Consider the following 25,833-nt stretch of genomic DNA (forward strand, 5'->3'; position numbering starts at 1 on the left):
CAATGTGTTTCGAAAAGCATCTGTGCTATTCTACAGAAACCCTGCACAATCCTGCTTGTGAGTGAATGGCACTATACACACCAACTTGCATACCATGACTTATAGCCAGAGACCTTCATTCTGGACACCGGTCTCCATTGTACTACATTCAATTTTAGAAGAGAAACCCAGAGGAAGAGTGCGTTAAAATAAGCATCTCGTGGTCTTTCACTGCTGTAACTCTTGCCTTTCCAGAGCTCTGCTCCCTTTTATTTATCTATCATCTCTTGCCGTGTTATGTTAACTCAGATTCTAAGTTTCTTGGGGCAGCACTGATCCCGTTTCTGTACTGCTAAGAAACATGAATGCCTCTGCTGTAAAACAACAACATTTATGGGGTACACAGGATCTGAACAAGAAATAAAAACCACCATCCACCCACAAGTTCTGGAGGTATCGTATATGCAGGTTGTTACCCAAGTTCAGCAGCAATGAACACTGTTTGCAATTGGGCAGGCTAAACCACTACAGGTCCCTGTAGTCCAGGGGTCGGCAACCTTTCAGAAGTGCTGTGCCGAGTCTTCATTTCTTCACTCTGATTTAAGGTTCCGCGTGCCAGTCATACATTTTAACCTTTTTAGGTGGTCTCTTTCTATAAGTCTATAATATATAACTAAACTATTGTTGTATGTAAAGTAAATAAGGGTTTTAAAACATTTAAGAAGCTTAATGTAAAATTAAATTAAAATGCAGAGCCCCCCCCAACCAGTGGCCAGGACCCGGGCAGTGTGAGTGCCACCGAAAATCAGCCCGTGTGCCGCCTTTGGCATGCGTGCCATAGGTTGCCTACCCCTGCTGTAGTCAATGCAATACTGACACTGGAATATGAAACACCGAAACTTGCCCTCAATTCCAGGTTATGAAAGAAGCCTTGCTACACATTGGACAAATAAGTACTTTCTCCTCTTCTCTCACTTCCACCTTCTCTCCTTTTCAGCTTCTTCTAAAAGGTTGTCTTTGATGTGTTTGGCCATTGGTTTGTCTTTGATGTGTTTGGCCATTGGTTTGCCTGCCTGCTGCTGCACAGGCAATGTAAAACTACACTCCAGCCCAGAAATGGATCACAAGCAGGGTTTGATTGGCAGCACTACCTTTGGGGTCTGATGTACAAGATGGAAACTTCATGCAGGCCCGTCCATTAGATTTACCACTTGGGCTCTTGGATCACAGAGAATTAACCACATCATCATAAAGGGCTTATGACTTTCTCTACGTCTTTACAACATGGAAGTCTGAGGCACCCCACCTCCTGCAACTTGACAATAATATCGAATTCCAATTCAGCTTTTAAATGGAAAATTTAAATATGTATCCAATGACTGTTGTGGCAGTTAATATGCACTCAGTCTTGCAAACACTCCTATAATTAAGGCTGGTAAAGATTTCTGATTGAAGCATCTGGAGTGCAATATTTAGAATCTAAATGTTGCCTCCAGTAATAAGAGCTGGCTGCAGAGCGGCTTAGCAGACAATAGGCAAAACATGTTTTATCCTGTAAATGATAGGAATCTAATCGATCCTAGAAGGGAAACAGTTCCAAAAGCTAACTGCAGCACATGTCAGAGCTATGTCAAAATCCTAAACCTGAAGTTGTAAATCTTGTTTCAGTGGAGTACGTGGGGAATTTATACTCTGGAAACCAAAGTGGATGTGTGATGTGCCACAGAACCAGGAAAAGGCTCCAGGAAAATTGCAATAATTACTGACAATCCTATGACTGGCAATTATAGAATACCTTTCTTCCAAAGATCCCAAATCACTCTACTAGTACACAGATCCACAATCTCCCATTCTAATATAACATTTTACACACAGCACTCAAAGTTTTGCTAAGCATTGGGGGGACCATTAAGTCAGAAGATGATCAAAGACCTGACTTATTTTATCTGCATATGTTTAGATTCATAGACATGTGATGCACTGTAAAATGTATCTTTATAAATGTACGCAAGTTCTATATTGTCCAAGATCATGTGATCATTTAATTTGTTGTGCAACTCTGGCCATCTCACCTGCACCCTGCTCACTAATCCACCTTCCAAGCCTCTGAGCACCTTCAAAGCAGCTTCTTGTGCTTATCATGAGCGCCAGAGATTCTTTAAATGATAACAAATGTCTTGGGCCTTGGTTTTATACCTCCAGCGCCACTGTATCCTCCAGCACAGTACATAAGAACGGCCATACTGGATCAGACCAATGGTCCATCTAGTCTAGTATCCTGTCTTCCGACAGTGGTCAATGTCAGCTGCTCTCAGGGAATGAACAGAACAGGTCATCATCAAGTATGGGGGCATTCATTCAGAACTGATTCAAGAAGATGCTACTTACTGAATCCCCACCACTATTCCTTGCAGCATGGTGTGTTTCATGGAGGTCCCAACAAGTTACTGACCAGGCCTGCTCCCAGTTGTGATATCGGGGGGAAGGGGAGAGAGAGCTCAGTGGTTTGAGCACTGGCCTGCTAAACCCAGGGTTGTGAGCTCAATCCTTGAGGGGGCCACTAGGGATCTGGTGCAAAATCAGTACTTGGTCCTGCTAGTGAAGGCAGGGGGCTGGACTCCATGACCTTTCAGGGTCCCTTCCAGTTCTATGAGATAGGTATATCTCCATATATTAAATATCTGATGAAGCCATGACCCGAGGTAGTATGATTGCTGGCCATACATAAAAACATTAGAGACCTCACACACATGAGAAACACCTGGTTGCTTGATAATGTCTGGAATGATCCATTCTAGTTACAAACACCCCCCCTCAAAAAAAAAAAGGCAGAAAATTAAATCTGTAAAATGGGCTTAACAACAAATACTTCTCTACCTCACCAGTGTATTAAGGGGATTTAATTGGTGAATATTTATAAACATCTTTGAGATCTGAACAGGAAATGGGCTCCATGAACACATTTGAAAATGTCTACGATAAGAGAATTCTTTGCAGTGCACTTCTAGCCATGTTGGTCCCGGGATATTAGAGAGACAAGGTGAGTGAGGTAATATCTTTTTTTGGACCAACTTCAGCTGGAGAAAGAAACAACCTTTTTCACTTAGACGGAAGAGCTCCTGTAAGCTTGAAAGCTTGTCTCTTTCTCCAACAAAAGTTGGTCTAATAAAAAAAGATATTACCTCACCCACATTGTCTCTTCAATATAGAGAAGCAGAGCAATGATTACCAAACCATGTTAAAAACGGCACCATCTGCTACAAGCCAGGGTCAGCAGCATTGGGTGGTGCTTATCCAATCTGTATCTCCAAAATTGTGTCTTGAAGCTTTAGCTTTCAGAAACATGAAACATTTAGGACCTCTCTTTCTGTGGAAAGATTCTTTATTGACTGAAAGCTTAAGAGATAAGAGACAGTAAAGTGTATTGAACCTAAACTATGGTGAGTTTTTTGTTGTGTGTTTTTTTTTAAATCCCAAATGGCTATGCTTCCCGTTAACGCAGTAGACGTGATTTACAGGGTCAGTAACTGCTACTATAAACTGGATAAATCTATGTAACCATTGTGTATCCTTTGTTCAGCAAAGCCAAAATTTATTGCCATTTATTTTGTGTGTGTTCTGCATCCAAAAATTCTGATAGCTAGGCCTCTATTTTATCAAGGAGGGAGGGAGTGATTCATGTGTTACTTCACCTTCCTTGTCCCCTCTATAGGCCACCTCTAACAGAGGCCTTTTGCTGTGGAAGCGTCACTTAATTCCTGGTATTTATTGCTTTGAATATGGTGAGCTGGAGCCAGTAGATGAAGGAAGGAAACAAAGATCAAGCCAGAGAGTGCTAGTTTTTCCGTAGCAAACAATCCAAATTACTTCCACCCCAGCTACTTGCAGTCAAAAGACAATAGCCTATTTTCTAGCCATTTCTCCTTGGCAGTGAATTAAGCTAGTTTGGAGTAAGGCACTCCTATTTCAGGATAAGAGCATCCACACAAAGTTAAAGCAAGAATGATTCATCTGCTTTAAACTCACACCCTACCTTATTCCAGATTAATTTTCATGTATAGTCAAGCCCTTAGAGTCAAAGCAGCGTCCTAGAGGTAAAAGACTCCATCCTTCTCTCTTTACCAATCCCCTAAACTCAAAATATTTGTTACATTTTGTTTTTAACTTGGTAGATGCTTCTAAAGTTGCCTCAGTACAAGCTCTTAGCCCTTCCAGTCACAAAAACTGCTTGTGAAAACAGAACTGGTGCAGCTGTATGAACAGTGGCGAGAACTGTCCAGATATCGGTCAACCATTTTTGAATGTTTTCCCATCATATTGCCCTTCCCATACCTCTGTTCTTCCTCTTGAGAAATTACTGGCTGCAGTGTCCACTAAAATCCTACTGGCAGATACTAACTTTCTTGCAGCAGAGACTTGCAGACCCAGCCATTCTGGAGAAACTCACTTAAAATCTTTCCCATTTAACTGCTGCTCCAGTAAAAGAAAAACAGCAGAAATTTTCAAAGCTGCTCAAGGCATTTGAGCATCCAATTTCCATTAATTTTATTACTAGGTCACTTTGAAAATCTTAGCCTATGTTTCTGGCCTGCAATAGTGGAAGAGTGGGATTCCTTGTACAATCAATTCAGTGACATTAGGAAACAGCACTTTCCAGGAGAACAACAAATTCTATGTAATGATCAAGGGTAGGAGACATACTATATATCTACAATTAGGTGAAAGGCATCAACAACAAGGAGGGAGAGGAAGTGTTTAGGGTGCTCTGAGGGGTAGAATTCCATGTCCATTTTGTGTCATCCCATCTCACAAAGGATATAGCAGAAATAAGGGGGTTCAGAGACCGGTGACGAGAGTCTTGGAGAGACTGAGCAGATTGGGAAGGCTTAGTTTACAGAGGAGACAGAAGAGGGGAGAGGGCCGAGGTGTATGAATGGTAGAGAAGGCAAGTCAGGTACTTCTATTTACCTTCTCATATAATAAGAGTAATGGGACAGTCAAGCAGGGAAATGTTAAAGGCGACACATTAGCAACTGATACAAGGAAATAAATACTTTTCACACTGTGCATAAACCACCTGGGTAACTCATTGCCCCCAAGGTATTGCCCCCAAAGATAGAAGCTTAGAATGACAGAAAATAAAATAAAAGAAGAACTGGACATTTATCTGGGTAATGGGAACATCCAGTTTCAGGAGCAGACTGGACTCTGCTGCCCATACTGTATTTGTTTTGTGGCTAGAGGGCATCAGTTTCCAGGACTGCCCTCCTACGCTGGCATACAGCACCAAGCACATTGCTGCTGCTCATCTAAATAACTAACATGCGTATTTGAGTAATTTCTCTTACTCTGTTCTCCCAAAGATGCTCTGAGCTCATCAGCTGATCTCTGTTCAAATGCGATAAACCTACCATTGAAAAAAGCACCACACAATTATTCTATCAGAAAGAGTCCTATCTAAATACTGTTTTCATACAAGTGATAATTTAATTCATGTTTCTGATACTCATTAACAGTGCCCTTGAAGTTCCCATTGAACAGTCCCCTTCCCATGAAATGATTGGTTCATGGATTTAAAAAGAAATTATGTATCTGCGTGTGCGCACACACACACAGAGGAAGGGTGGTCTAGTGGTTAGGACTCTAATCTAGAACATGGGAGAACTGGGTTCAAGTCCCTGCTCCACCACAGGTACTGCCTCTATGACCTTGGGCAAGTCACTTAGCCTCTGATTCCCACTCTGTACAATGGGAACACTAATACTTTCCTACCTCACAGAGGCCATATAAATACCTTGCACAGATACTTACACACTGTCTCAATTACCAGAGTTTTTTCCTTTTTCAGTCTAGCTTCTACATTTCCCAAAAGGAAAAAAACCCAAACCAAACCAGATACACCTCCACCCCTTTTACCCAGCATGGTAATATTAAACCATCAGTGGATATGGGAGCACAATAAGGATTGCATTGCAGCTCAGGGAACCAATCAGGGTAGTAGCAGACAATTGCCTCTCTGAAAGCTACCCAAATGCTAAGAGTAAACAAATGCACAGTGGAGAGCACTGGAGCCTGCACTGGGATGTGGTAGTGCGTTGCGGGGTGGGTTATAGGTGTTTACTGCTTTTTTTAAATAAAGTTGGATCCATGTATTTTATAAAATAAAAGGAAGCAAACTTGGGGGCTATAAATCTGATCTGTGTGTTCTCCTGAAGTGCACCTCACTCCAGTCATTTCTGACCTTACCAGAAGCCCTAGATCAGCGATTTTCAAACTTTTTGAGCTGAGCTCCCATCCCCCACTTTGAGTTACAATTTTTGGTTGCCCCATGCCCCCCCCCCCACCTCAGATAAAAAAAGAGGCGAGTCAGGGGGTGGAGGTGGCATGAGGCTGGCCCAAGCTGCCTGGCATTGCTGCTCACTCCCATGAACGGGGGCACGTCTCAGTTTGAAAACTTCTGCCCCAGATGGACTAGCAGACTCATCATGCACCTTTTTCTATGGGCCAAGTTTTCAATGTGCCTGAGCCCTTGTCACCACTTTAAAACCTGTATTTGCAAAGTGGTCAGTAAACGACAGGAATTAGCAATGAAGAGACCCATTAGAGCCTTGATTCCATCACCAGGGGCCAGCAGAGGCCAGTTCAAATCCCCAGTGCACACACCAGTTGCAGCTACAAACCCCTCATCTGTGTTAGAGGACATTACGGTGGAATCAGCAGTGCTCACTATACTGTTTGTCCTTATGCATTATTTTTATTACCATAGTGCCTAGGAGCCTTAGTCATGAACCAGGATCCCAGAGTGGTAGGCACAGAACAAAGCAATGGCCTGTCTATACCTGTAACAGTCCCAGTTAGAGCATTCCCTCATTTACCATCAGAAGCCTGATGCAAAGCCCACTGTAGTAAATCTTTCTATTGACTTAAACGGACTGGATCAGGGGTATAAATTATTCCCAGCTCCAGAATCATCCTGTGTTGAAGTGAATTACCTGAGATTTTACTAGATAGTGCTACAGCATCTTTATACGTTGTGGTGTTAAGATAACAGTTTGGAATTCAGTTGTTGCTGTTTATAGTAATTCCTGGAATAAAGGCACTGTTTTAGCTGTAACATATCCTCACCACTGTCCCCAGGGTGATTTTACTTTCTTTTGTGGGTGAGAGGAGAAAGGTATTTTATATTAAAAGCCAGTGAAACTGACAGTCTAGGCTGCAGACAAAGAATTTTTAGCTCAGGGGCTAGATCAATCTCTAATCTTAACACTGGAAATATTCTAACTGTATCTCACAATTTTTAGATATCAGAGTAATTAACTTAATCTACACATGGAGCTGACAAATTTTTTTAACAGCAGTAAAATAGTTTGGAGGTATCTGATTATCAACAGGCCGCCCAGGGAATTAAAGACGCTCCACTAAAATCAGAGGATGCAGTTAACACAGCATAAACACACACACCCGTCATGACAGACTGCTTAATTAATCCACCCTTTGATGGTGGATGTTTTTTCACCAAGCGGTTTATTGGGTGTTGTGGAAAAAAAGTTGCGAAGCCTTAAAACCTTTGGTAGGTGGTAGGAAGGGAGCATACAGAGAAACAGAAGGCACTTCAGAGACGTGCTAGGGACCAACAAGGACATTTTGGAAAGCAGAGAGATGCAGGGTAAATTAGGAAGTATGGCTGGAGTGTCTTGCACTCTGAGACTAGGCTTTGGAACCTGATTCACTAGGGTAAGTTTTTAAGAACCGTGTGTGGGTGTTACCTGTGGACGTTTCCATTATTCTTGATTCACGGCATACCCTGCTTGAAATATAGTTCAGCACCTGGAAAGAATGAACACTAGGGACCAGATCTTACTCCTATTCAGTGGGAACATTGTGACTATTGGGCCTACAAAGTGTAGCCCTATTGCAAACTCAGATATAAGAAGTATGTCAAAGTTCATAAGTTGATACAATAACCAAGAAAAACAGGTCAAGTTAGTTACAACACAATGTTGTAACAAGTGCAAGAGAATCAGATAAAGAAGCCAGATTAGTTTGAACCAGTGTTTCTCAAACTTTTCTAGTGGTGACCCCTTTCACACAGCAAGCCTCTGAATGCGGCCCCCCCCCCACTTATAAATTAAAAACACTTTTTTTATATTTAACACTATTATAAATGCTGGAGGTGAATTGGGGTTTGGGGTGGAGGCTGACAGCTCACGACCCCCCAGATAATAACTTCACGACCCTGAGGGGTTGTGACCCCAAGTTTGAGAACCCCTGGTTTAAACCAAGAAGGCCACACTGATATAATCCAAGGACTGTTGAAATTAAGCTTGGTAAAAAAAATAGATGTGGAATCAGAAGTTAATAGACCAGAATTGGTGTGACACCTATGAGGCCTAATTGCTGGACAAAATAATGTGGGCAATGAAGAAGGATGCCCATTTTTCCCCCTTTTGGGTTTCTTAAAGAGAGACTTTGGAAAAGCCTTGTTCAGATCAGTTCTCCCACTCATCTCCCCACCCACCTTGCATCCCAGCCCAGCCCATCCCCCTGAACTGCCACTCATTTCAGCTCATGTAAAGGACTTTCTTTCTGAGAGCAAGGCTGGCGGGCTGGCCTTAATCGTGTTCAAGGAATTTTGTTTTCACCTGTGAGTGCTGAAAGTCATCACATTATCAGGACAGTCAATCCTCAGCCCATCGGTGGGGATCTGTGACTGCCAGCACTGCAGAGGCACATAAAATCCTGCATCATTTCCCTGCCCTTGTGGTGTTATTTTCTGCCCCTCTTTCATTCCTTTTAGCCCCTTTCTCACTCTCTTGGCTTTTCAGCGAATCCCGAAGTCAACTATACTGTATTCATACAAGCCTGCCTTCTTTAAGAAGAAAAGATCCAATCCGATGACTCCCTGACCAGATCATAAGCCAGGATCCAAGCAGCAGGTGTTGTGGCTGACTTGCCAGCCAAAAGCGTTCACTCATTGCTAACCAGCAGTCCAGCGTTTCAAAAACCATCAACAAAAGCCATATTTCACCCATATTTTCTATTGTCCCTTCTCCACCTTGTGTCTGTTAGGAACAGGATAAGTAAATGCTCTCTACACATCAAAAATTAATCCTGTCTTTTTCACCAAAGAAAGGTTGTTCCAAAAATAAGACTGATATTTTGCCTCCAAAAGGAGAAAGTCAAAAGCATGATTAAAGTCTACATTTGTTTTGCGTAATCACTCAATCACAGCTTCAATATAAAGGTCTGCTTTAATTTCGTGTTCCTTCTTGTGTTTAATTAATAAACTTTTAATCTGAATAAATGTTTTTGTGCATATGCCAAGTAACCAAGTAAAACCAAGGCCCCTGTTTAAAATAACTCTGAACCTACCTAACGTCGGACAGTGAAAGAGTTTATAAACACCATTAAGATCAATATCCATATCACAGGAACCTACCAGGCCCTCAAAGCAAGGTATACAGGTGGTAGACAGTGGAGATTTCCAACCCATCTCCAAGGATGGGTCACTGGTCAAACCCCTCAGAGCAAAAGACCATGGTGTTGGTCAAGACATTTAATCTGAGGCCTCCACCTATGTGACTGCAGCTATGCACATGAAAGCATTTACAAATGTTTTTGAGCACAAATGATGGAATGTATATACACAAGCCAGCCTACAAAATGTGCATGTGCAAAATTGCTCAATCTCAGATACAAGATAGATAGAGGCTCCTCTGAAAATGTAACCGTCTTCTCTCAGAAAGCCACCTCTATCTACACTCCTCAGTCCTCACCCCTGTGCCTCCCGTTTACTCTAAGTGGAGATACACCTCTACCCCGATATAACGCGACCCAATATAACACGAATTTGGATATAACGCGGTAAAGCAGCACTCTGGGGGGCCGGGGCTGCGCACTCCGGCGGATCAAAGCCAGTTCGATATAAAGCGGTTTCATCTATAACACGGTAAGATTTTTTGGCTCCTGAGGACAGCGTTATAGTGGGGTAGAGGTGTATATTGGTTCCCTTCAATACATGGATTCTATATAAAAGTCTCTTTGAAGGCAGAAGTTGTGCCACATCTATTTAAGTTTTGCTCCCGAGATGCACATCTTGATTCTGCAAGGACCCCAAAGGGCCAGCAGTCAAGCAATCTTACTTGCTTCAGCAACGTGCTCACCCAGGACACTCCTTTGCAAATAGCAGACAACACTGAGCACTTATGATTTAAGCTCCTTGTATATTGATAAGGCATCTTGAAATAGAGGATTAATAGTTTCTTAACTCTAGACAACATGAGTGCCCATTTCGAGTAGGGAGGTAGCTTCATCCCCAACAGCAAGGTTTAGTCTCTATGCACTTTGAAATTCGTGGCTTGGTTTGAACAAAGAGCATATTTCTACTCAGAGTTCGATAAGGGCAAACACACGTGTCGATATCAGACCCCCTTTCCATGAAGGCAGGTAAAATGGAGGAGTGGATATTGCGTAGTAACCTTTTCATCAGGCTTACAATAATAATGGCAGGGTTAATGGGACATTCTGACATCTCCCTCCCCAAAAACTATTTTCATAAATAATGGAATGAAAGCCAATTGGGTGACCAATGGTCAAAAGGACTATTTCACAGATCCAAAAGCATTAGTCACAGAAAGAGAATGGGCTCGTGGAGCTCTGGCTTTTAAGAAGCCACCTAATCTTGGCACTGATCACACATGGTGCCTCCGTATTTGCTTACCTCGGCGTGAGGAAAGGGAGGTTCCGGGAGATACACCTTCGTCTGTTTATTATGACACAGCCTTTAAAAGGAGGGGAAAAAACCTGGGTTAGAGACATGCAGAAAAACATACTGTAGTATCTGCTGCCATCTACTGTTAAGATTTTCTGGACAGTCATTGCACTTTCGTGACCTGCAGCACAAAGCCTCCCACTTTAACAGGGGGACTGGAAACAACAAAAGAAAGAGAAGATGCCTGGGTGGGTGGGTTATGATGATCTAAAGAAGGTGTATGTCAGTACAGAGCTGAAATTGCTTTAGAACCATTTGATAATAAATAGAGTCCTCTTGCCTGTGAAAATGGATATGTTACTCAGCATTCACTGACATCTTACATACAGTAGGACCTCACCAATTCTCATTCAATATCCTGCAAACCCCAATAACCTTCACAAAAAAACCTATTCAAAGCTTTCAACCGTGTTAAAGATTTCACCCTTCCATTTGCTGTAAACTAGTCCCCCTGTATACATTTCATTATTGTGGGTATAAGGCTAGCAAACGGCTTCTCTCATCCCTCCTTGATGTTCACTGGCATCGGCTATTTTGCGTCAAGCATTCCTTTCACAAATTAGATATTACAAGCTATTGACGGACTTCAGCAAGATCATTTGATTCATTCCGACTTGGGAGGTAGAATAAAAGAGCAGATCTGGCAGTGGTCTAGGACGGCGATGATGCAATTGTATAATATAGTAACATTACTTTGGTGACTTGTCCTAGGCAATCCAGCAAAGGAATCCTACCAGCATGATACATCCTTAATTTTTATTATACAGCAACAAAACTAGGTCTAAAAAACTCTGAGAAAAATCCTCACTGCACCAAAAAATTAAGCAGTTTGGGGCTTGTCCAGATGGATGTAATGTGCACTAGCCAGCCACACACTGTAGAGTGTTTTAACCTAGGTCAAAGTGTGGACAAAGCCCTTGGTCTAGCACACTATCATGGGATTGTCAGACAGGAATTCCTCAGTTCTAACCCCAAATCCATCTGTGGTTTTAGAGAAGTCACAACCTCTGCCTTGGTTTTCCGTGAACAAGGTAAATATTTTACCTTGTAAAAATGTCTGAGGATTAGTAGTGTCTCTACTGACTTTTGAAGATAAATTACCGTACAAGTAGGATTGAAGTATGTTTTAAACTGGTCTCAAATAATAAATATTCTAGAATTTCAGTAAACTATTAAGTGTCTGAATTCTGCAAACTAGATGTAATTGACAAAATACGATTTCCACTTGCATGCTATGCTTTGTGCTGCCACACCACTGTACTTGTTAAAAAAAAAAAAAGTACTAACCAGTTTTGAAATTTTATAACACCTTGATTCAAACTATGTATAAAGGAATCACTTAATTCACTACTAAAGTACAGCCACCAGTCAAATAAAATACAGCAGCTGTTTAAGTGAAGTACTATTCAATGGGTATAATTGAGAATACCTACACTGAAATTTGGTTAGGGCCCAAAAACTAGATTTCCCTACTCTTGCTTAAAGTAGCATGGCCTCTTAATCCATCAGATTTTATCCTTTCCTTATCCAAATACTTCCAGAAGAATTCACTCATCTCAGTTTCTCCCAGTTTTTCTCCCAGCACCTTGTTTTTCTGTCTTCCAGATCAAAAGATCTCTGAGGCATGGATTAGCTTATTTGTGTTGTACAGGATCTTCTTATTGCTTAACAAATACATAATCATCACAAGTGGTCAGGCCCGCAGTTCTATGGCTCATCTGAGTTAGGAATATAAAAAAAACCTCACCAGCTTATGTAGTTGGACTGTGTATGCTCCTTGGAGCATTGAGTGAGACTCACAACGGGCAAGAAAAATGCATCTGAAAGTCACTCTGAGCAAGTGCATCGTTTACTCAGTGGCTCTGAGTGCCAGTGCCAAACACATATGTATGTTGAATCTGTTTAAAAACAGATTCAACATACATACTACTGGACCTAATGCCACTCTAATTACAGAACACCCATGCACACCTATTCCTGCAACTGAAAAGGCACGTACATAATTCCTATGTCGGGTATATCCCGAATGTTCCAAGTAGACAGAATCTGCAGCTATCAGCGCTCACTCTGCACACCTTTACTGTAATGTGTACATTGAACTCCAGTCTGACAGAGTAGCCCACTAACACCTACCACTCGGCAAAGATCTGGGAGAACTCCAGGGAGCTGTTGGCAACAGGTGAGATGAAGTAAAAGGGGACATTGGAGAGTCCTGCAGAGTCGATGTACTGATACAGACACTCCAGCAGGTCATATATCACTCCAGAAGGATAACATGGAACCAGGACGTTTCCTCCATTCCGGACAGTCATAGCTTGAGGGAAAAAGAGACGGGAGAATTAACAGGTTTCAAAAAGTGCTTTTCATCCCAATAAGCTCCACAGGGCAAAGGGAAGCAGCTATCTAGATAACTGGTGCACAACATGTTGCTTAACAGAGTGAGTGATGTGTGTAGAGAGATTTCTGACCCCTCAAGACTTCACAGCCTTAAGGGAGACAAAATCAGACCCTCATCCTCGAAAAGCACAAGGAGCTTCTGTTAGCCATGGGACCTATGATACACACTTAAGCCTGTCTGACACTCCATCCAGTAGAGGGCAGTGCTGCGCCAGTACACAAGAGGAGAAATTTTGACAGAGGAAACTGACCAAAGACAGACCTGACATAAAAAACACTCTATAAATCTACTTGTGTCCATGCAGAACAGCTGTTCTTCGGTCTCATCTGAAAGATCCCATACCTTGTAAATTGTTTTGTACTCAATTTTGCTATTTCAGATAAATGGCTGAGGATTTTAATTTGTGGTTAGAAAGTCTAGTTCTTTCAAACCTGACCCAGCCACCCCAAACATGAAGAGATTTTCTTTTCTAAAGTTGCAAATGCCTCTAAATTCCTTCAACACAACAGGAGCAGCTGCAAAAGGTGTCAGCTGTATAAGTCATGGGCAGGCAGAGAACAAGTGGAAAATAAAAATACTTTTCCTGTGCAATCTGAGTATAAAGCGACAAAGAGCCCTGTGGCACTTTATAGACTAACAGAAGTATTGGAGCATAAGCTTTCATGGGTGAATAACCACTTCGTCAGACAATCTGAGTATGGCGCTGTAAGGAAGCCCAGGAGAAACATTTTATTTATCTGGCTGCATGCAGCTACACAACTGCTGTAGCACCTTATGACAAAGCATTTCTCCGTTGTCAATCTTGATGAGAAATCGTTGCCGAACTGGGATTTCTTCTGTGGCCATGGGGCAAAACCCATCTACCGACGTTAATTGAAATGCAGCAGCAGTAATATTATGCATCAAAGCATTAAACAAAAACCTGTGAAAGCTGGAAATGCATATATTAAATCTTGCTATAATTATGTCCGTGACTTCAATTTGTTGACAAACTCAGATGGGCAAAGATCTAGCACATTAGGGGTATTTAGGTGCCTAAAGAAGCATATGGGAGTTTTTGAGAAAGCCACTACGTGCCTAGGTGCCCAACTTCAAACAGGAGATGCGTTTACTACATACTGTTTTTGACAATGGGTCAGAGAGGCCTTTCCCGGTATTTATTAGAGCTGCATTACACATCAGTGAAGGTCAAGAAGAGGACTGGGGTTACTGTCCTCTCCTGGGTCATATGATAACAATGAATAAAAAGAATCGTCCTTTGTTTTTAAAACCAGCTAGAGGATTTAATCTTACATTTCTCCCAGCTGGCTTCGAAAATCTTAACTCCTTGTACCTCCCCCTATGCCCATTTTCCAGATGAGGAATTTATACTTGTCTGCCTCACAGGAGCGTTGTGAGACTTAAATGTTAGCAAGTGCTTTGACCTCCTGCGGGATGATGCTGTAGAAATGCAATCTCAACCTAAGGAACTGGGTGACTATAGGCAAGAAGTGCTGGAGCCCAGAACTCCTCACACCTAGCCCTTGACATCAGGATTGGATGACACTGCCTTCCATTCTTCCCAATTTAAACAGGAAGGACAATGGCACACTCAGCTTGAGGAGAGATTTAAACCAGGGACAGGATTATGCCAGGATTTGGCAGAAGCTTTTGAAGAAGCTTAACAGGCTCTGTAAAAAGGTGTGGCTAATGCCCCTGTGGGCTGGCATGGCACTGTCAGTGTGTCCTGCCTTTGCATCCCCTGACTGGGGTGGCAACAGGTTTGCTTTAACAGACCAGGGTAAGGAGAATCCCCCCCTCCCCCACCATTAACAAAATAGCATGTCCCATTTTAATAAGGTTCTAAGTCAGGAGCAATTACAATAACTTGTTCAGAAAGTCCTCACATCAGGACCCTGGTGCAGAGCTCCCAATACCACAAAACCAAGTCTCTTGTCTGGCTGGGCTGGTCTCCTGGAGTCGGAGGCCATGTCTACACTACAGAATTGTGTTGACCTAACTTATGTCGGCATACAGCCACTGCAGTTATTAAGTCGCTTGTGTGCGTGCACACTTGGCTCCTTGTGTCAGCGGTGCACGTTGTCAGGAGGAGCATTTGTATTGCCAGTGTGGGGCATTGTGAGGCCAGTAACAGTTGACATAAGCAACGCGGTGTCTACACTGACACTGTGTTGACCTAATCCAGACCACCTGACAGTCTTCACAAATGCATTGTTCTGTACACACTACAGCTGGACAGGAAACATTTTTCTCATCCTACAACAAATTTGAGATTTAAAAAAGTTTCCCATTTCACACTGGGAGGAAACCAAGAATTTGGGGCATTTTTTGCAAAAACAGCAAGACATCCCCACCCCAGAACAGTCAAAAGCCCAGGAATTAGAGCCCTCTCCTGGGATGTGAGAGACCCAGGTTCAAGTTCCTATTCCAAATCTGGCAGACCAGGGACTTGACCTTGGGACGCCCTCATAGCTACCGGTTATTCTAGGGTGAGGCTCTTTGAAATTCCATCCTGCACCCAAAAAACCTTCCTGGAAGTGTCATCAACCCAGATACGTTCCCATGAAAAATTTCAGTTTGTGACAAACTGGCATTTTCCTACGAAAAACTTCAGTCAAAAAACTGTGCCAGACTGCTGTCTTTGAGTTGCAGCTCTTTGAATATTACATTATGAGATGCAGAGGGCATGACAGATCATTAAACAGGTTAGCTGGAGACCCTGCAGTGGTTTGCATAAACATTGTTGGTTCTTTCTGTCCAGATGTTGGTTCAACACATCATTTGTTTGCACAGTGTCAGTTACATGCCTACAGAACTGGACCCTAATCCATGACTCTCCGTAACACACAAATCTGCTCTCAGATACACCAGGGTGACTTCTACAGATGTCAATAAGTGGATGTGTGTATCGGAAAGCAGAGTTTTGAGCCCAATTTATCTTGACGATGTACTGAAAATTTAATATATTATTATAATTTTGGCATTTCAAATTTAATCTCGTTCAGTAACTCCACAACAAATTGGTTGAATTTACAACTCAGAACAAGATACTTGAATTTCTAACAGCTGCTGGTGCAAGGTCAAGTTGGCATCTGAATAAAAACACACCCAGAGAGAGTCTGAACATTTTGCTGATGATGCCCAAGGCAATGCAAATACAAGTCCATCTTTCATAGCTGCAATGAATCGGTGCAGCAGCGCGGAGCACTGTAAAAAGTGGTTTGTCAGTAAACTAATATGACTTGGAAGATAAGCTCAGGGTGGGGAATTATGCATGTGACCCTAATAATGGGGGTTGGGTGTCTAAGCCACAGAGTGCTGTGATGCAAATGAAAACTGAGCTGAAGGTGAAGCTTTTGCAGTTACACTCCTGATCTTAGCTACATGTTAATAGTCACAAACATGCTGTTATTTTAGGATATTGGAAAAGGAATAAAATGTGTGTCCACTTTATTGCATAACAAAATGCAAGCAATTCACAGATTTTAATGCTCAGTGACCATTATGATCATCTAATTTGACCCCGTGTAACACAAGCCATAGAATTTCATCCAGTAATTCCCATAGCAAGGCCAATGTCCTATGGTTGAATGGAAGCATATATATCTTTTAGAAAGACATCTGATCTTGATGTAAAAACTTCATGGAGAATCCAGCAAATCCCTTGGTCAACAATTTGCCCTCTAACTAGAATTATATCCCCACATTGGGATTTAAAGAGAATCTTTAAAGTGGGAGGGAACATCCATCTAGTGATTTTGCGCTTGAATTTATGCATGGATGAGAATTTACTATCTACTGCTTTTGTCAGAAGGAGTTGGCAAGCAGGAGCCAAGATTCCTGGGTTCTGTTCCCAACTCTGCCACAGGCTTCCTTTGTGACCTTGGGCAACTCACCTAACTTGCCCAACTGTAAAATGGGGCTAATAATACTTGTTTACCTAACTATGGTGCCATGAGGCTTAGTTTATTTAGGTTTCTAGCCCTTTGAGTTCCTCACTATACAAGAGTGAAGCTGTGATTTTTGTTACAACCCTGACTGCCTTCAAAATATATAGTTTACAATAAAGGTGTTTGCTAGAAGAACAGGCAGAAGCAGCAGAACATCTGTGAGGAGAAACCATGAGGACAGAGGAGTAACCACTGGAAGGGATGGGGTAGGAGGGAGAAGAGAGGGGAAAAAAAGTCAGATGTCACATTTCAAACAGGCTGGGAAATGCTGCAACTCACACTCTGATGTTACAGCTTGCAATTAGCAGCTTTTGCGGCTGTGAAAGCTTGTGATTAGGTTTTATATTTCTGTGGCCTATAAATATATATAAAATAAAAAATAAAGAAGATTGTGCAGTTTGCTTCTGATATATTTGTAAGTCAGGTGTAAGAAAAGAAACAGAAAGGCACAAAAATGGTGCACAAGGATTTTACACTGGGTGAGATACAGGAAGGAAAAAGCAATATTTCAGCTGGGGGGTCTATTCAAAACCTAGGCAACACGTAGTCGGTTGGCAGCGAGGCTGCATACTTAGCAAACCAAGAGCAGCAGATGATTAAATCTCATTAAACCTGCTCCATTCCAAAACATCTCAGGTACAACCCGTGTCTCTTAAGGCACTTTATTAATGACATCAGGAGCACATCGTAAAATCTAAACAGCTAGTTTTATGCCAGAAGATACAGTCAGGCAACTTATCCAGTTCCGGGAATCACCAAATTATTTCCCACCAAAAGCAATGAATAAGATTATAAAATAAGCAAAGTGCTTCTTACAATAGTGACCTACCCAGGTTACTGCAGAACTCCCCCACCATGCCGTCTGGGTTAGCGGTGGGAATCTGGGTAAGCCCCGTCAGAATGAGAACATCGCTGTTTTTAAGAGAAGCCTGGTCCATGGCCTGAAAAAGAATGAAGTGAAGTAAATTCAGTAACAGTCACAGCACAGGTGTTCCCTGTTTTACAGTAAAAGGAGGATTGGTAATAAAGTAACAACACAGCACTGCAGAGATTATGGAACAAGTTAACTTCCGACCATCCTGCATCTGTGGAGATGCAACAAAAGCTAGCCAGCATCTTAGAATCATAGATTAGGGTTGGAAGAGACCTCAGGAGGTCATCTAATCCACTCCCTGTTCAAAGCAGGACCAACCCCAACTAAATCATCCCAGCCAGGGCTTTGCCAAGCCAGGCCTTAAAACCAGGGGTGGCTCCAGGACCCAGCAAGCCAAAAGCGTGTGCTTGGGACGGCATGCCACGGGGTGTGCTCTGCCGGTCGCCGGGAGGGCGGCAGGTGGCTCCGGTGGACCTCCCGCAGGTGTGCCTGCGGAGGGTCTGCTGGTCCCGTGGCTCCGGACCGGTCGCGGGACCGGCGACCGGCAGAGGACCCCCCCGTGGCGTGCCGCCGTGCTTGGGGCGGCGAAATGGCTAGAGCCGCCCCTGTTAAAAACCTCTATGGATGGAGATTCCACCATCTCCCTAGGTAACCCATTCCAGTACTTCACCACCCGCCTAGTGAAATACTGTTTCCTAATGTCCAACCTAGACCTCCCACACAGCAACTTGAGACCATTGCTCCTTGTTCTGTCATCTGCCACCACTGAGAACAGCTGAGCTCCATCCTATTTGGAACCCCCCTTCAGGTAGTTGAAGGCTGCTATCCAATTCCCCCTCACTCTTGTATAGCCATGTCTGTATCTTCCAAGAAAAGTCATATTACTGAGTTGGTACTAGCCCCCTCTGAAAGTAGCATCCTCAACAGATGAATCATCTTGCGGCCTTAGGAGCTGACAGCATGGCTGAAATGTTAACACTAGAAATTTCTGAAGATGTAACGCAGGAAGCGTATTACCCCTGAGCTCCACAGACTGCACTGGCTTCCAACTAGGTTTCAAGTGCAATTCAAGGTCTTAGCTTTGATCTATAAAAACACGTATTGCTTGGGTCTCGGGAACCTCCCTCTCTCCTGGGATCCTTGAGATAGAAGCTGCAGATTTCTTACATGGGGGAGCTGGAGTCAGGGTATTCTCAGTACAGGGTCCTTAAATGTAGAGCCAGCCCCACTGCCCCGGTGGCAGAGCTAGAGTTAGCCAATTTCAAGACACACTTTTAGTCTCATTTACTTGTCCAGGCATTTGTAGAGGTGTTGGTGGTGGGGGCAGGGAGATGTAGGATGGGACAATTATCACGGATTTTTGTGACCCATTAGGATTTTTATTAATGCACCTAGAAAGCTGTGACTGGTGCATTTAAAAAAATTAAATGTCAACAAAAAAAAATTACATTTAAACCCCAAAGTTACATACAGTTGACAAAATAAAACTAAATGATGAAGAGTTGTACAGAAACCGCATCACAAACTTAACTACAGCATCTGCGGTGCAACACTACAGTCAAACTAATGAAGAAAACTACCCTCTACATCGCCACTCCTTTCAACATTAAACCCCCCTCCCATGATTCAATCAAAATAGTGTTATAGGATCTCCATTCTTAATTCATGTGTCTTTGCAGCTTGTGCTAGAGGCTATCGGGCTTAAAATAAAAGATGGCTTCAATGTAATGGGTGTCTTCAAAGTGGTGTGCAGTCCTGATTCATTGTGTGCACAGAATTGCACTGATCCCGTACAACCACAAAGTACAAATCAAACTGGATCCACTATGCATGGATAAAGCAGGCAGGTGTCTGATCCTACTGGCTGCAGTGGCGGGTGACATCTTGTCCACACACACGCCACGCTACGTCCAGCTCCTAACGGACACAGGCTTACACCACAGAAAATCACCACCACAATTGGCCCCTTTGCTGGCTCACAGGAGGCGCCAAAGACGAAATGGGCCATGAAAATGGAGTGGAAACTTCCACCTGTAGAGACAGTCCCTCTAGGTCAGGGTTGAGACACATTGGCAGGGCAGCATAAGGACAGCTTGCATTGTGCTGTGCTTAGAGGACTTCATTCTCTAGGGCTAATCATCTGACATTTCAGCAGCATTAAATTAAATTAGGAGGGCAATAAACTCTCTTCCCCCCAACACCCCCACCTTAATTATACAGAGTCTAAGATCAGAGATTATATGTAATGGGTGCTAGTATGGAATACATGTATCCCCAATACACAGACTGAAATGGTAAACTTCTGACATGCATCCGACGAAGTGGGTATTCACTCACGAAAGCTCATGCTCTAATACATCTGTTAGTCTATAAGGTGACACAGGACTCTTTGCTGCTTCTGACTGGGAGAAATTCACTTCTCCCTCCAGGGCTGAGCAATTGGACACTGCAGCTATGGAATAGTTGGGCTACAGAAAGGAACTCTGGCCCCAGCCTTGGGGACCGCATTGCAATTCTCTCACAGCTACCACTGAAACTTTTAGCATGGAATAACAGCTGCAGCCCCTGTGCACCCCTTGTCTGGTGTTTTAGGGCCATGGATTCTCACATGTGGATCCCTGGCTTCTCCCCTGGCCTACCCCCAGCACAGGTTTTTGCACCAGCCTATGCAAGGCCGATGCAGAGACTCCTTCTGAGAAACTACAGGACCCTGGCACAATTCCCATGCTCCCGGTGTAGCGTGGAGGCAGTGCAAAGATCGTCACACCAGCCCTTGATCTCACTGATGAATTTTGCCCATTGTCTTCAATGGGAGTTGAGGGTGCTCAGCACCTCACAGGGCCAGGCTCATAGAAGACCATCTCTGAGTCCATGAATATGTGTCGTATGCCTGTGACAAATGTAATGCACATACCCAGAAGCACCAATAATGCGGTAAAATAAATACTGAGTCTGCCAGTGATAATGTACATAACGATTATGCTATATTAGATACCCGTAATTTCAGCTTCTACTGCACTGAGAGGGCTTGCATTGATTCTTCAGGTTAATGTAAACAATAGGTCTTTAAAAGGCTTTTAGTGACACTCCTATCCACACTGTCACCACAAGGTCTCCACTTTGGCGCCAGTAGGCAATTCCATATGTTTCTGCTGCCAATAAGCATCTAGGCAATGTCTTCAATGGGAACCCTCTGTCAGAACATAAGAGTGAAGAGCAAAAGCCATAGTGTGTGTCCGGCGCAGATCTCATCAAATAAATCCTTTTAAAACTTTGCAACTCTATATGGAGCAGTCACGAATGGAATCTAGCTGACCACCATGGTACTTCCCATGAAAGTGCTTTAAGTACCTCATATAAGACCTCCTACTCGATCTGGCCTATTAGCACTATATACAAAAGGAACCCATCAGAAAGCTACAGTGACCTGAGAAGGCTACGCTTCTGAGAGAGGCAGAGGCAAATGTACAGGGCAATATGGATCAAGGATAAGTCTTGAAAGACTGATTACGTGCACAGAAGACACTTGTAATACTCCCCAGCAGCCTGCACGAAAACCATGGTATATCCACAAAATGTTCAGTTAACGTGGCTAGACAACAGATTAACTTGCATCACTGCACTATATTTCAACCTGACTTGCTCGTTGCAGTTTCTCTTCATCAATGCCCTTATGTTCTGTAAGGAAGTCAAGTGTGCTATACTCCGCCCAATTCTAAGGAAGATCACGGCGTAACAGGGTGAAGGAAAAACAGCTATATTTTATCCATGAAAGGAGATACATCCAGGAACACAAACACTATTAACGCAATGGAACAGTGGACCAGAATGGAGATCATTGGCTGCTGCTATGTCAATAATGTTGTAAATCAGGTAAATTTTAAAGGGCAATATAAAAAACTAAGACAAAGACTCCTGATGGACTATTAAGGTTGCACAGCTGAAAGGAATTAAGAATTGAAAGGGTTACTAGTCCTATAGCAATGTTAATCTGGGCATGTTACACATCCCGTATATTTGTGGTACACAGTTACAGCAAGAAAGACTGAAAAAGAAAATAATACGTCTTCCTTGCTAAATAAACACCACAAATACATAGGACATGCAACATGGCTCTTAACATTGTTTTCTTGCTTTGTTTTAAAATCAGTGGTTCCCAAACTGGGGTTCACGAAATGTTTCATGGAGTTCTCAGGAAAAAATTCCCTAATGGCGGACAGAGCTGTCCTTAGGGACCCTGGGCAGCATTGGGCCAGCAGCCTGGAGCCTCTGGACTTCCAAGAGCTAAGCAGATGAAAGCAAGCTTATCTATCACACTGAGGAGATTTAACCTTCAAGACTCCTTATAAGAAATGGAAAGGGAGGTGGATTTTTTTTGCTGTTTTTAATATTAAATAGGCTGCTAGCGTTGTTTTTAAATTATTACGAAGAACAAGTTTAAGCTTTGTTGTAATGTGCACTGTTTGCCTGAACTGCTCAAGACCTGAATGCATGTGTAGGAGGAACTCTTTGAGTTGGCTTCTTAAATCCCTTCATGCTGTTTCACATCTGATACTCCTTGAGGAAACATAGGAGCCTTGTCTTATAATAGGCTTATTCAAAGTGATACAAGCTATGAAAGTGAGATCTTGGAAGAGTGTTGCCGTTTTCATAATATAATAAAGATACTGTAATGATAAATAATTAATAATAGTGTGTAATAAGTATGTCATAAAACCAAATATTATATTTCAAGATCACTGCTTTTATTAATTATACTCAGATAAAGGAGAAAATCCCTGGAAATATTCATTTTTAGGAGGGGGTTCATGAGACTTGACGTGTTAGTGAAAGGGGTTCACAGGTTGTTAAAGTTCGGGAACCACTGTTTTAAATCTTAGCTGAATAAGCTTAAACATTAATGTGAGAGGTGTGTGTTTAAGAGAAAACATAAAAAGCGTAGGACAAGGGAGCCAGAAATTGGCTTTGGTCTCACTCCCTACCCAGTGAAATGACTCAAGTGAATTCTGCAGACTAATTCCAAAGCCAGGGGAGCATCCTGCTAACACTCCCTTTCCACTTTATCTCTGGGCAATCTCATCCACAAATAAATTCAACTATCACCTCTATGCAGGTGATTCACAGATCACCTCGCTAGTCCAGTCTCTTCTGTCCAAACTAAAATCTCTGCGACATCTCCTCATGTGGGGCTAGCTGTCAGTTCAAGCTCATCTTCTCTCCTGCCCTCCTGCTACTTCCTTTCTCGACCACTGCATACAGCACCATCATCCCATCTGCCACTCAAGCCCACAACCTGGGCTTCCTCTTCAACGAAGACTTCCCTCTAGTTCCTCACACCCAGGCTATGTCTAAGTCTTTGCCATTTTTTTTTTTGCATAACATTTCTAAGGTACAGCCTTTCCTCTTCATACACAAAACTAAGACTCTCATCTCACGTCTCCACTATGACAACATCCTTTTTTCTGGCTTTGAAAGATACAATCTTGCCCCATTCATATCAATTCTATTTCCTACTCTATCACTTTTGACCAGTGCAACCCTTTATTTGCACTCTCCTTCTCTACCACATCAAATATAAGTTAGTTTTCTTCACTTTCAAGGCCCTTCATGGCCTTCCCACACCCTACCTATGGTCTCTCATTCATTATCAAGATATCAACTCCTGCCTTCAGTCAGTCAGTAAAGCCAGCCTCCTTTGCCCACTTGTTATATTTTCAAAACAGGCACCTTCACACTTTCTCACATGCTGCCACCTCCTCCTCAAAGACACACTCAGAATTGAAGAGCAGATGAAGGGATTTTGCCCAAAGTTTCCAACAAAAAGAGAACATACCTTTGGATGGAAATGAAGCATGGAAAGTTATGGCTTAATAGATGGTGCTTGTAGCAGCACTGGGCCTCCTGACACTACTGGGTGTTAGTTCAGTACTAACTGAGAAAGACGACAGGTTTCAGAGTGGTAGCCATGTGGAAAATACAGTAGGAAGACAGACAGACAGACAGACAGACACACACAGACACACAGACACACTGGGTGTTGCCAGATCAACTATAATGAGACTAATCAATTAAGGTGGCCTATTCTCAGCAGGATTATCAGCACCTTAATTGATCAGTCTTGTTATAGTTGGTATATCTTCCTACTATATTTTCCACTGCATGCATCCGATGAAGTGAGTCTTAGCCCACGAAAGCTTATGCCCCAAAAATGTGTTAGTCTCTAAGGTGCCACAAGTACTCCTCGTTGTTTTTAAGAAAGAAGAGCAACATCTACTGAATTACCCAAACTACTTCCTACAGCACCAAGATTTTCCCATGGAGGTCTTCAACATGTCAAGAATCAACCCTGCCTCACTTTGAAAACAAGAAAGATCATAACCCAAGACAGTCTGGAGAAAAAGGATGGGGATTTAGAGACTCCAATATGTTATCTATTGTAAATACAGCTGCATTATAAAGGGACCATGAAAATTACCTGTCAAGCTTTTGCATGCACAATACTCAACAGCAGAGATTATAGAGGATACTCTCCTTGGGACAAGGTTACTTACTGATAATGAACCTAACCTTTTTAAATTATTTTATTAAAACCTCCTGCTAATACTTCTCTTTTAACTATTGAAAGTGACAACTTAGTACTGTGAACTCCCAGCCATTCTTTCCACTAAAAATTTATGGATTCTGAGAGAATTAATTTACTGGAAATTACATGTACAGCATTATACAGACTTTACCCTTAGCAGAGCAGGGGGGAAAGGCTGGCATCCAGTTAGCCATCATTCCTTCAAAGCAAGGACCTTTCAGAAGTGATACAGAAGCAGCCTGTGAACTGTCTTTAGAGTCTATACAGGTTTTTTATTAAGCAATGCTGTATTTAAAGAGGAAAGTTCTAGAGTTAACATGGCCCTTTAAATTAGAGCAGCAGACTTTTACTTCTGGAGATTGGGTTAAAATTTGATCACTGGTAACAAAGAGTTTAGTCATCTCACCTTACTACCTAGAGGATGCTCATCCGCTTAACAGAGTGGCAGTCTTTGCTTAATGCTAACCAGGACGTCTGGCTGATTACAAATGTAGGGCATTAGTACAGCTTAGATGGGGAAACTTTTACAAGGTGCCTGCTGCCATCAGACCCGACCCCAGTGAAGTGAGGGCCCCTGTTTATTGAGCCCCAAATTCACTTCCCCACCTCCGGAAATGGAATCGTTCTATCAAATTTCAAGAGAGTGTTTGTACCTGCGGGTGTGTTGTGAGCAGCGAGGACCCCGAAACATAGGACACCTTTTCATAATGTGATTGTATAATCCAGTTGGAGCTTCCAAGTGCATAGCCGGAACTGAGAGGAGTAACCTGCACAGCACCAAACAGCTCCTGGGGAAAAAACAGGTTGAGAGAAATAAACTGAAGAGAACAAACAGACACAAATTAGAGCACTGATGAGATCTTATTATAAATAATTATTAACAACACTGTGGTTAGCAATTAGATGAGTAGAGGATTTTTTTTTTAAAAAACTCAATAATTTAGAGTTTTACTTTTTTTAGTGCCCAGGTGAAACAATTTCACCCCCTCCTGCACTAGTGCAAGACTTCTGTTTGGATGGGGAAGATAGCAGGAGAAGGTTTTATATTTAAAGACAAACTCACTCCTCCTCTCCCCCCACAAGACTATTTCTATTGAAACTATTCTCCATAGATGGTTTTGGAACAGCCTCTCCTTCTACAAACACGCAAAAATAGCCTAAATTCTGAGGGCAGGTCTACACTATGGGGTTAAGTCGACCTAAGTAACGCAACTCCAGCTACGTGAATAATGTAGCTGGAGTCAACGTAGCTTAGGTCGACTTATTGCGGTGTCTACA

General features: G+C 42.6%; 1 protein-coding gene across 2 annotated transcripts in view; it reads right to left on the minus strand.

Annotated features, from left to right (window-relative positions):
- INTS9 (integrator complex subunit 9) overlaps positions 1-25,833 on the minus strand; it is an 88,583-nt gene that overhangs the window by 22,086 nt on the left and 40,664 nt on the right. For both annotated transcript variants that reach the window (XM_045011890.1, XM_045011891.1), the window contains exons 8-11: positions 25,209-25,343; positions 17,928-18,039; positions 12,884-13,064; positions 10,700-10,760 (exon numbers count right to left, since the gene is read on the minus strand). In XM_045011890.1, the coding sequence (XP_044867825.1) occupies positions 10,700-10,760; positions 12,884-13,064; positions 17,928-18,039; positions 25,209-25,343 (489 nt within the window). The remainder of the gene's footprint in view (positions 1-10,699; positions 10,761-12,883; positions 13,065-17,927; positions 18,040-25,208; positions 25,344-25,833) is intronic.

This window comes from Mauremys mutica, chromosome 3, assembly GCF_020497125.1.
Source record: "Mauremys mutica isolate MM-2020 ecotype Southern chromosome 3, ASM2049712v1, whole genome shotgun sequence".
In the NCBI taxonomy this organism is placed as follows: domain Eukaryota; kingdom Metazoa; phylum Chordata; order Testudines; family Geoemydidae; genus Mauremys; species Mauremys mutica.